The sequence below is a fragment of the Astyanax mexicanus genome, chromosome 14, assembly GCF_023375975.1.
Source record: "Astyanax mexicanus isolate ESR-SI-001 chromosome 14, AstMex3_surface, whole genome shotgun sequence".
Lineage (NCBI taxonomy): Eukaryota > Metazoa > Chordata > Actinopteri > Characiformes > Acestrorhamphidae > Astyanax > Astyanax mexicanus.
In genome coordinates this window covers 13,622,298-13,632,700 of record NC_064421.1, presented here as the reverse complement: position 1 = coordinate 13,632,700, position 10,403 = coordinate 13,622,298, and the positions used below count along the sequence as shown (strand labels likewise).

At 37.6% G+C, this 10,403-nt stretch overlaps 2 protein-coding genes across 2 annotated transcripts; both read right to left on the bottom strand.

Moving 5' to 3' along the window:
- Positions 1-1,136: 1,136 nt before the first annotated feature.
- Positions 1,137-4,120, bottom strand: LOC111193239 (olfactomedin-4). Its single transcript, XM_022673115.2, has 5 exons — positions 4,045-4,120; positions 3,782-3,949; positions 3,450-3,662; positions 2,718-2,862; positions 1,137-2,087 (listed from the first exon to the last, which is right to left on the bottom strand). Exons 1-5 carry the CDS (start codon positions 4,096-4,098, stop codon positions 1,288-1,290), a joined length of 1,380 nt encoding a protein of 459 aa, XP_022528836.2. The 5' UTR covers positions 4,099-4,120; the 3' UTR covers positions 1,137-1,287.
- Positions 4,121-7,339: 3,219 nt separating this feature from the next.
- Positions 7,340-9,724, bottom strand: LOC111193238 (olfactomedin-4). Its single transcript, XM_022673113.2, has 5 exons — positions 9,624-9,724; positions 9,354-9,515; positions 8,629-8,841; positions 8,381-8,528; positions 7,340-8,287 (listed from the first exon to the last, which is right to left on the bottom strand). The coding sequence occupies exons 1-5, from the start codon at positions 9,675-9,677 to the stop codon at positions 7,461-7,463; spliced, it is 1,404 nt and encodes a 467-aa protein (XP_022528834.2). The 5' UTR covers positions 9,678-9,724; the 3' UTR covers positions 7,340-7,460.
- Positions 9,725-10,403: the final 679 nt, after the last annotated feature.

The window sequence follows — 10,403 nt, the reverse complement described above, 5'->3', positions numbered from 1 at the left end:
TGTTGTGCTATTCTGTGTCGTTCAGAAGTTTTGAGTCTTGGTTTCTTTCTCTCAGCCTGTGGCAATATTGTAGTGAAAAACAATATGAAAATACATTTGAATAAATGTTTCCCCCATTTTTTGATTGTGTGCCATTACAGCTGGTAATCATAGAAAGGATATATTTTTTATACAGGTTCAAATATCTGTCGATACCCCTCAGCTACTTTTAAGTTGCATCCATTGCTCAAACAGATGTGCCAATTTACACACAAGTATTACAAGTATTACCAAAAGCCCGTAATTTCAAAAGAAACATCACATGAGCAGCTGTCCCAGTGCATCTGGGTACACCCTTGATCATTGTAGTCAAATTTCCAGCACTGTACATTCTTAAGGCAGATAGATAGCAATAGGTTATTGGCACTTAACCACATTCTAAAATATCCCTATGCACTACCGGAGCCCTGAGAGAGCACAATTGGCCTTGCTCTCTCTGGGTGGGTAGATGGCGCTCTCTCCCCACATTACTCCAAAGGGTGATGTCAGTCACAAAAGGCGTCTGTGAGCCGATGTATCAGAACTGAGTTGCTGTGATGCTACCCGGCAATGCTGCATCAGCAGTTTGACAATGACTTACCTCACATGTATCGGAGGAGGCATGTGCTAGTCTTCACCCTCTTGGTGTTGGGGCATTACTAGTGATAGGGGGAGGGCTTATGAGTGGGTTGGGTAATTGGCCCTATAATGGGAGAAAAAAAAAAAATATATATATATATATAATATATAATATCCAAAAGTTTATAGTTACTTTATTTCTTTACTTACTCTATTTCTTTAATTACATTACATAAAATTATAAAAATAAATGTTAAATGAAGATGTCCATTTTATGTTCTTTCATGTGACTGTAGGTTTAATCATAGTTTTTTTTTTTTTAATTAAGGAAGCAATCATGTAGTTTAAATGTTTGTCCTTATTCTTGCTGTGGATAATAACAAAACACTTGTAACTGACATTTCTTTCGGCCAGTGCTCTATGGCTAATATAATGCCAGCATATAATACATTACACTTAGAAAAATGTGTGCGTGTGACAAAACAAAAACACAAAAATAACATTTTCCATGTTATAGAAAAAGACAATCAGCCCAAAAGTGCAATGCTTGAATTCAGTTTTATTAATGAGTTTAAAAGACATGTATCTTTTATTTGATTGTTTAATATTGACATAATCAAACAAGTAAATGCTTTGTGCTCACGTCTTTAAACACACTTTTCTGAAACACACCAGTCTGCCAGAGATACTCTAGGCAGTCTTGAACTTTACATTGTATGAGACGTAGTAGCCATTGTTGTACATGTAAAGCTTCTGATCTGTGGGGTTGTAGTCCAGGCTCACATAGGAATCCTGGAACTTCTCAAAAGGAAGGCTGACATAGTTCTCCTGTCTGGTCTGAGTGTCGTAAGCGTAGAAGATCTCCTCTGTCTTGGTGTCTACAGATCTCGTAGCATAAAGAACACCACATATCATGAAGGCATTGGTCACAGACTGTTTAAAGATACTGGTTTCCCAAACCTCTGACAGTGCAAACGCTGCCTCATCTATCTTCCCCAGCACCAGTTTACCCTTCGATGCCTCTGTAGCATACGTCACCCATAATCCACTCTCATCAGCTGCGAAATCTAAGTTCTGATTGGCATGATAATGGTAAGAAAATCTGCTGCTTGCACCCGGCACAGCCCTGTACTCAGCTGTCTGACTGGTTATATTGAACTTGGCCATGCTGAAAGGGCTGGCGTATTGATAGTAGAAGGTGTTCGCACGTATGATGTAGTTATTGCCAGTCCCTTGCCAGTTCTTTGGAGATAAGAGGTCATATGTTTTCATCGCCTGTCTCATGATCAGTTTGTAGTAGTCTGAATAGACGCTCATATATCTCACCACTGTAGTGGTGGCAGCAGAGTACCAGTACCTATTTTCAGTACCAGGCAGTGGGTGTGAATCTTTGCCCCACCCTCCGTAAATGTAACCTGTTCCCAGGTTGGCATTCAGCTGGCTAACTACAGGTTTCCCAACTCTCAGGATGCCTTTGTGCTGGCAGGAACCTGAGAAGAAAAAGCATATATAAATATATATATATATATATATATATATATATATATATACAGTTGTGTAAGGTCCTACAATTTGTCAAGTTCATTTCTACACACGTCAACAAAATCAAAAATAAAACTTGAGCTTGCTCAAAAACATTTTGCCCAGTTAGTGTCTTTGCATGCACTTTATATTTTGACTACTGCAGAACATCAGACTTGTCAGAACGTCAATAATCCATTCAAATTGTTTACAGGAACTTGTTATAATGTACAAGATAATGTAAAAACGTGAGAATTCTTACTGGATTTTTGTTCTGCAACCAGATAATTAAACTCAGAATAAGACATGGGGTCCTATCTTACACCCTGCACAAGGTGCATCACAATGTTCATTGCTATCATACACCCCGTCAACTGTCTATTTTATGCCTTTGTGACTGCGTCATTTAAATAGCAACAGCTTTTGTGGATATATTTGTATTTGAATTATAAAGTGCATGTGAACGCACTCAATATCTATTCAATACACAGTATCAATGTGTGCCTTAGAATTTTTCAAAGTTTGCTGTTCAAAATAAATTAATATAGGAGGGACATCTCTCCAAATTAATCTAAAATGTGATAATACATCAACATTACCAATCTGTACATTGGAGAAGTCATCCTGTTCATCTCTGCATTTCTCCAACTTCTTCTGTAGTTTGGTAAACTCAATGCGAATCACTTCCAAGTTGCTACGGTCGTAGCTCTCCAGCTGATCTACGATCATGCTCATATTGCGAATCTGTAAAAGATATGAACATGACGGCAAAAATAAATTGCTTGCATTAAGCAGGATGAGATCAGTCTTTGGATTTACAAGTTACCTATTGTTTAATCAATAATTAGACAATTTTGCTGACATATTATTAATTCAGATCAAATAATATATTTGGACTCCCAATAGCAATAGCTATGTTCCACATGTTTAAAGAAAATTCTTTAAGCATTAATACATGAGAGGGAGTGCTATAACGTGCCTCGAGTGTATTGTTGCAGTTATACCCCAAGATTTTGAGTTAAAGAGGAAAAGAAAGGTACGATATGTTTGGTTATAAAAACTCCACAAGTTAAAATAGTTCCATTGCTGCTCTGTTTGTAGCTGCGCTGTTTGGCTTGTAAGCGCTGCATCCTTGCTAGGTTAACTGTATGTGGTTACAGTGCATTACCGGCTGATAACGGCACTCATTGAACACCTCTCAGCCAATCACATTGCAGGCTCGGAACTAACTGTGGTATAATGTACAGTAACTTTTAGTGACAGACTTTCACTTAGTGTAGATAATGCACAGCAATAATCACAGTAAAGGATTAAGCTAAAGAAGTATTGACCTCATTGTAAAGACTATCGAATGCAGGCGAGGAGGAGTTGAGGGACGTTTTCAGTTCTGTGACCAGAGCTTCAAACTCTCGCAGCTCGATCCTCAGCAGCTCAAAGTCCAGTTTGATGTATTTATCAGGCCCACTCTCCACCACCTCCAGTCTGAACGTCAAGTTGGAGAGCTCCTGGAGTAGAATCTCCACCTTGCCCTTGAAACTGATTAGCTGAGGAAGAGAAAAAGGACATCTTAGTGTTGTACAGCACTGTAAAGCAAAAAACAAGCATGTACTGTAGCTAGCACCATATACTGCTTTATATAAAACAGTATTTACACAGATTGTACCTTACTGATATGAAGCTCCACATCCACAGTCAGTTTATTAGAAGATATCTGGAGACTCTCCACACGGTCTGCAGGGAACGTAGTGTCCGGCAGGAACACCTGGCAGATACACTGGCCAGATTCTCCCACAGAGCCGGTCACATTACCTGAGCCCCAGTCCTCCAGTGGCTGGAAAGGAAAGACAAATCAGAAATGTTACAATATTTAAGTTATATTAATATTGTTTTTTTTTAGCTTGGCTGGATCTGAATTAAAAATCCTACCAGCCAGGCCAAAGCTGGGCTGGCAAAGAAGGCGAGCAGAATAAGAAAATACATTCTGTCTATGGTATTCTCCAGAATGACTGTCACTGACACCAAACCCACTGCTTTTATAGATGCAGTTATCAGGTACATCCTGAACATCTTCCACATTCCCACAGTTATTGCTGACACCATTTTACGTAAACATTGGGAATAAAGCTTGGTGCACAACATATTATGTACACAATCATCTTTGCTGGAAATTCTCTGCAAAGGCGATTTGCGTTTTATTAGTGGACAAAACAGTTGATCATTTACAACATTTGCAAGAAGATATGAGAAAATACACTCCATATAACATCTGACAGCATGAACAAAAAACACATAATTGTAAAAGTGCTGACAGAGACTTATGTGGATCTACATGGATGTGGCTTTATTATAGTGCTAGAACAGGATAAGATTATAAACAATTTAAAGACATAATTCAGGTATGTCATGACAGATTTATAAACAAGGGGGGGTAGTTTGGATTAGCGGGTCTAGGGATAAACCTCCCAGGAGAAAAAGGTCCACATTATAAATATAGTTTAATAAAAACACAACGATTTTGAAAAAATGCACCATGCACAAGTTTGTATAAGCTATAGATATCTATGATCTCGTCTACTAAAAAGAGAAATAGTTCTAAATCTAAGGAAAGTTTAATACAAACCATACATATAAAACCATTACGTTAAATCAATGTTGAATCAATCTGAAATTGATGTGCACACAATAAATCAACTGATATTCTGACGTTTGAGATTAACAATATTTTAATGCATGAGAGAAGAAAAATTAAGGTTGATTCAATGTCCTTTTGCTATCTGAGTAAGGGTTAGCTTAGCACAGATGGACACCTGCTACACTGCTGTTTTTTGTTGTCAAAAGGACTTTGCTAATGGACTGGATGCATAAATACAGTATTATTAATCGTGACTATTATAATAACAGTTTGGGGTTTTGCAATTGGCCAGTATTCCAACCATATTTAGCTATGCAGTAACACTTGATTATACTGTTATGTAGCTAGTAGGTAACTATGCAGGAACTAAGCAGGATTAAATATTAACTACCAGGGAGTACTGAATAATTACTCAGTAGGTAGTAATGAACTAATGATAATATTGATAATAATGATAATAGTTCACTATTAACTCAACATTAATTACTGAGACTTACATATCTCCTGGAGAACTACTTACTAATTATGTCTCCTTCATAATAAATATTAATTAATTACTGCACCTCCCACATACAGATCTAAATCAGCACACTCCAATATTTTGTTTTAATGTGTTACTATTGTTTATTCTACAACTTTGTTCCATTGAAGTGAGTCCATGTGAAATGTCTGTCAAAGTGATGGTTCACACATTCATGTATCACTTTATGTTGTGTCCTTCCTCCTTATTCTTTAAGACATAATTCATAAATTAATTTGTTACTAATTAACATGGTATAATTGTGTTTTTCTTTTGGAGTTAATAGAAACACATGGTATCCCATTACTAATAACTGATCAGTTTCTGCAGATCAGGAACTGTATTATAAAGTGACCTTAAATTATATTTATTTAATTTATTTAGAAATATTGGAGTATGTTCATTTAGATCTGCAGGTGGCATGTAAACATTTGATGTTGATGTAAGCAGTAATTAATGATTATAGGGGATATCAGTCTCAGTAATTAATGTTGAGTTAGTAATGAACTACTATAAGTGTTAAACAAACAGAATATCTTTTATATTTTACATTCTTCAAAATAGCCACTTATTACTTAGATGACAGCTTTGCACATCTTGGCTGGATTTTCTCAGTCAGCTTTATGAGGTAGAGTCACCTGGAATTCAGGCTTTCATGTAACAGCTGTGCTGAACTCGTCAAGAGTTAATTACTTGAATTTCTTACCTCTCTCAAAGTGTGTTTGAGAGCATCAGTTGTACAGTTGTGAAAAGGTACAGTTGGTATACAATGAATAGCCCTGTTAAAGTAATGTTTTAATCCAATAGCAAGAACTATTTAACTAAATAAAGAAAAAAATACTTTAGGAATTTAAGGTCTGTCAATCAGAAAAAATGGGCTGTCACAAAGACCATTACACGTTATGATAAAACTGGCCCTCATCAGGACCACCACAGGAAAGGAAGAGTTTCCTCTGTTGCCGAGGATAAGTTCTTCAGAGTTACCAACTTTACAAATTGCAAGTTAGCAGCATCCCCAGATAAGACCTTTAACAGAGTATTTTGGTTTGTTTAACACTTTAAAGTTACTACATGATTCCTTATGTGTTCCTTCATAGTCTGTATGACTTCAGTATTAACTTTTAATGTAGGAAAAAATAAAAACAGTGAATGAGAAGGTGTGTTCAAACTACAGACTGTATATATTATATATATCAATATGTTTTTACATAAAAATTGTCATTCTTATTTAGCAGAACAAGTTTGCTTGGTGAGTCCATGAAGTTCCTCTATGTATTGGATGGGACTGTGAGCATTATAGTCCATTGTTTTAACAAAAAGTTCCAAGAGTTGAGGATCTCTATTTAACTTACATCCACCACATTCTAAAAGTAAATTTAAAACATCCACCCAAACGTCTAGACATCTGCTGTTACCATTTAATTGAGTAGAAACCAAAACCAGAACAATCTAAATGAGTGAATTCTAACCAAGAGAAATGGCTCAGTTCTGAAACTATGGTGAAGCAGACAGGTCTCGGTCTCATGCTCTCAGGTGGCTGATCTCCTCATTAATAAGGTATATGATACAAGTTAGCTAGCTATGTTCAAGGATTCAAGGAGATTTTATTGTCATTCGCATCTTATGTGGTACATGAGGTGGAACGAAATGTGATCTCACGATCCAGTTTACACCCAGGAGCTGTTATTAAATAGATATATCGATAAAAGTACAATAAAGGAATACAATAAAAATAGAATATACAAAATAGTTAAAGATAAATACCCCAAATGAAATAAATAGAATGTGGTGTATCCACAGCACACTGATCTTTTTACGTTGTGCTGTAAAGCTAGTAATCTGTGCTGTAAATGTTAGACTGGTGGGTTGGCATAGTTAGCTACTTCAGACTTCATTTACTTGAAATACAAAACGTCCATAATTCATTAGATATGAACTGGAAATTAAAACACAAATGTGGAAAAAACAAACTCTTAAATGGGGGCGTGACTGAATGAGATGGATAAAGGCACACAACCTGTAACATAAACAGTTAAGTAAAGTAAAAAATGACACAATTCAATCAGACGAACTGCTCATAGACTTTTATTAACAGGACTGAAATGTGACAGAAAGCATTTAGTGTTTAGTGTTCCTCAGCAAAACACATCCACAAAAACATTCCACACACAATTTCAGCTGTGATCATTTTTAGATCAGAACCTGTGGTTTATTTGATTGGTTCTGGTTGAACCAAACATGATAACTGACATAATAACCATTGTTGTACATGTAAAGCTTCTGATCAGTGGGGTTGTAATCCAGGTATGTGTATCTCTCCTGAAACTTCTCAAAGGGGATGCTGACATAAAGTCCCTTTTGGGTGTGAGTGTCATAGGTGTAGAAGATCTCCTCTGTCTTGGTGTCTACAGATCTCGTAGTGTAAAGAACACCACAAACCATGAAGGCATTGCCCACAGATGGCTTGTAAACGCTGGTCTGCCAAACCTGCTTTAGAGCAAACGCTGCCTCATCTATCTTACCCAGCACCAGTTTACCCTTCGATGCCTCTGTAGCATACATTACCCATAATCCACTCTCATCCGCTGCAAAATCTAAGTTCTGATTGTCAGAATAATGGTAGGAAAATCTGCTGCTTGCACCCGACACAGCCCTGTACTCAGCTGTCTGACTGGTTATATTGAACTTGGCCATGCTGAAAGGGCTGGCATACTGATAGTAGAAGGTGTTCGCACGTATGATGTAGTTATTGCCAGTCCCTTGCCAGTTCTTTGGAGATAAGAGGTCATATGTTTTCATCGCCTGTCTCATGATCAGTTTGTAGTAGTCTGAATAGACACTCATATATCTCACCACTGTAGTGGTGGCAGCAGAGTACCAGTACCTATTTTCAGTACCAGGCAGTGGGTGTGAATCTTTGCCCCAACCTCCGTAAATGTGACCTGTTCCCAGGTTTGCATTCAGCTGGCTAATGATTGGTTTGCTTAGTCTTGAAATACCACCATGGTTGCAAGATCCTATAAAAAAGACAAATTACAAAAGTTATAAATAAGTAATAGATTTGATCCCCAACAAAGTGTCAATTCTGTTGATACTTCGAACAGACTTACCAATGTTGGGATTGAAGATCTCATTGTGGCGTCTCTCACACTCGTCCAGTTTCTGCTGAAGCTTGATGTACTCTCTCCGTGTTACCAGTACCAGGTTCTTGTCATATTTAGTCTCCAGCTTAGTCAGCTCAACAATGATAACCGTGATCTAGGGCAGAAATTGCAATGCACATCTCAATGATCTTGTATTTTATACCAGATATCATTGGACACAAACAGAAAAAAAACAGTCCTTGTATGAGTGTTACCTCTTTGCGGATTGTGATGAGCACTGTAGATGATGTCTGAATGGAGGCCTGAAGCTCCAGAATGAGAGCTTCTACCTGCTTGATCTGAATCTTCACCTCCTGAATATAGAGCTCAGAATAGGAGTCAGGATCATCTTCCATCATCTTGATCACCACTGTAAGGTTTACAACCTTTTCCATGTAAATGGTAAGCTTGCTTTCATACATGTCGACCTGGCAAGAGGGGGATGGTATGTTAGAATAAGGGGTCACATTCAGGTCCTGGAGAACCATAGCTCTGGAAACATTAAAAAAATATTCACTGAGGTGTGCCTGAGCCTGTGTAGTGTGATAGAATCTATGCCCATGTGGGGACTATATGTGTGGCCTAATATGTGGGACACAGTTAAGTTGAGTAATGGGACCTGGAGGGGTTAAACATGAGCCCATCTGAGTTGTACACTATATATAGGGCCTAGATGCAGGACCCATGTGAGATTTAGGTGGGATGTAACCATGGGTTTATTTGGGAAGCTCAACTGAGTCCCAGGAACAATGTACAAATTTATATGAACCATTATGGCTTGGTAAAGAGATCACCATCACTTCCACTTTAGGTTTAGTTGGTGTGTTATAGCAGTAGCCACTAATTTAGACAGCAATGAAATTATTTAGAGTTTATTTTAGGTGTATTTCGCCTGTGTTGTGTAATGTGTAAACATTTTAAAGTAAAACATCTCTTCTACCTTGATGATTTCCAGCTCCAGCTTCTGACTGATCTGCACTGCTGTCTGCTCCAGCTGTACCAGCTCCCCCATAGGGAATATGGTGCCAGACAGGAAGGCCCCACAACTGCACTGGTCTCCTGGATCCACAGTTCCATTCCTCCCAGTCCAGAGGTCCACAGGCTTTGGGAAACCAATGAGATGATTAACATGTATAAAAGCTACAGGATTATGCTAAAGTAAAAGAATAATAATAAAAAGAAGATGAAGAGAATTTGAGAAATGTCTTACCTCAAAGGCGACTATGGACCTCAGGAAGAAGAAACAAAGAAATGCTGTGATCATTCTCAATCAAATGGTCCTCCTGACGCTTCTGTTCCAGAGTTCTGAGCTCAGTGGCTTTTAAAGGTTGATGGGTCGTTATGGGATTGAACCATCAGCTGCTGTCTTCTCACAGTTTCTTTTCACAATTTCTCAACAGCTAAAAATCTGCATGCGTCTATTGTGCCAATAATGCAATAAACTGTATATTTTAAACACCACACCTATAGTATGTTGGGATGCTAATTAAAGGATACAGGTGCAGAGGTAACAGGTTTTTCCCAGCTTACCATAAACTATAAAGTTGAGTGCGTAACAAAGGGAAGTAAGGAATCGGAGAACAGGTATTGAATTGAATATTTTATTTGTTTGTCTCTAAACTAATGTTAGATTAGGTTAAGGTGTTAAACATGAGATTTTTTAAAAATAAAACTTGACATAAAAAATAATGCACTTCAAAAGTTACAGTACCAATGCAACATTTAAATATTCTCATTAACATTTGTTCTTCATTTGTATTATTTACTATATTGTTGATTAATATTAAAGACTTTATAACTATGAAAGAATACATATGCAACTAGATTGCAGTTCCTGCAGAAACTGTGAGTGTGATTGCAGTGCTGATTTGTGGCTGGTTGTGGTGTTGCTAAGTGGTTGATAAGGTGTTGCTAAGTGTATACCAAGTGGTTGCTAAGGTGTCTGTGGTGTTGCTATGGTGGTTGCTAAGTTGTGGCTCTGCACCTTCGT

Coding starts and splice junctions, on each gene's coding strand:
- LOC111193239 (XM_022673115.2), bottom strand. CDS start 4,098: ATGTATTTTCTTATTCTGCTCGCCTTCTTTGCCAGCCCAGCTTTGGCC. Junction 3,663..3,781: donor TGGAGCTTCATATCAGTAAG/GTACAATCTGTG, acceptor TCTCTTCCTCAG/CTAATCAGTTTCAAGGGCAA. Junction 2,863..3,449: donor TCGATAGTCTTTACAATGAG/GTCAATACTTCT, acceptor TATCTTTTACAG/ATTCGCAATATGAGCATGAT.
- LOC111193238 (XM_022673113.2), bottom strand. CDS start 9,677: ATGATCACAGCATTTCTTTGTTTCTTCTTCCTGAGGTCCATAGTCGCC. Junction 9,516..9,623: donor GGTCCATAGTCGCCTTTGAG/GTAAGACATTTC, acceptor GGTTTCCCAAAG/CCTGTGGACCTCTGGACTGG. Junction 8,288..8,380: donor GATCTTCAATCCCAACATTG/GTAAGTCTGTTC, acceptor TCTTTTTTATAG/GATCTTGCAACCATGGTGGT.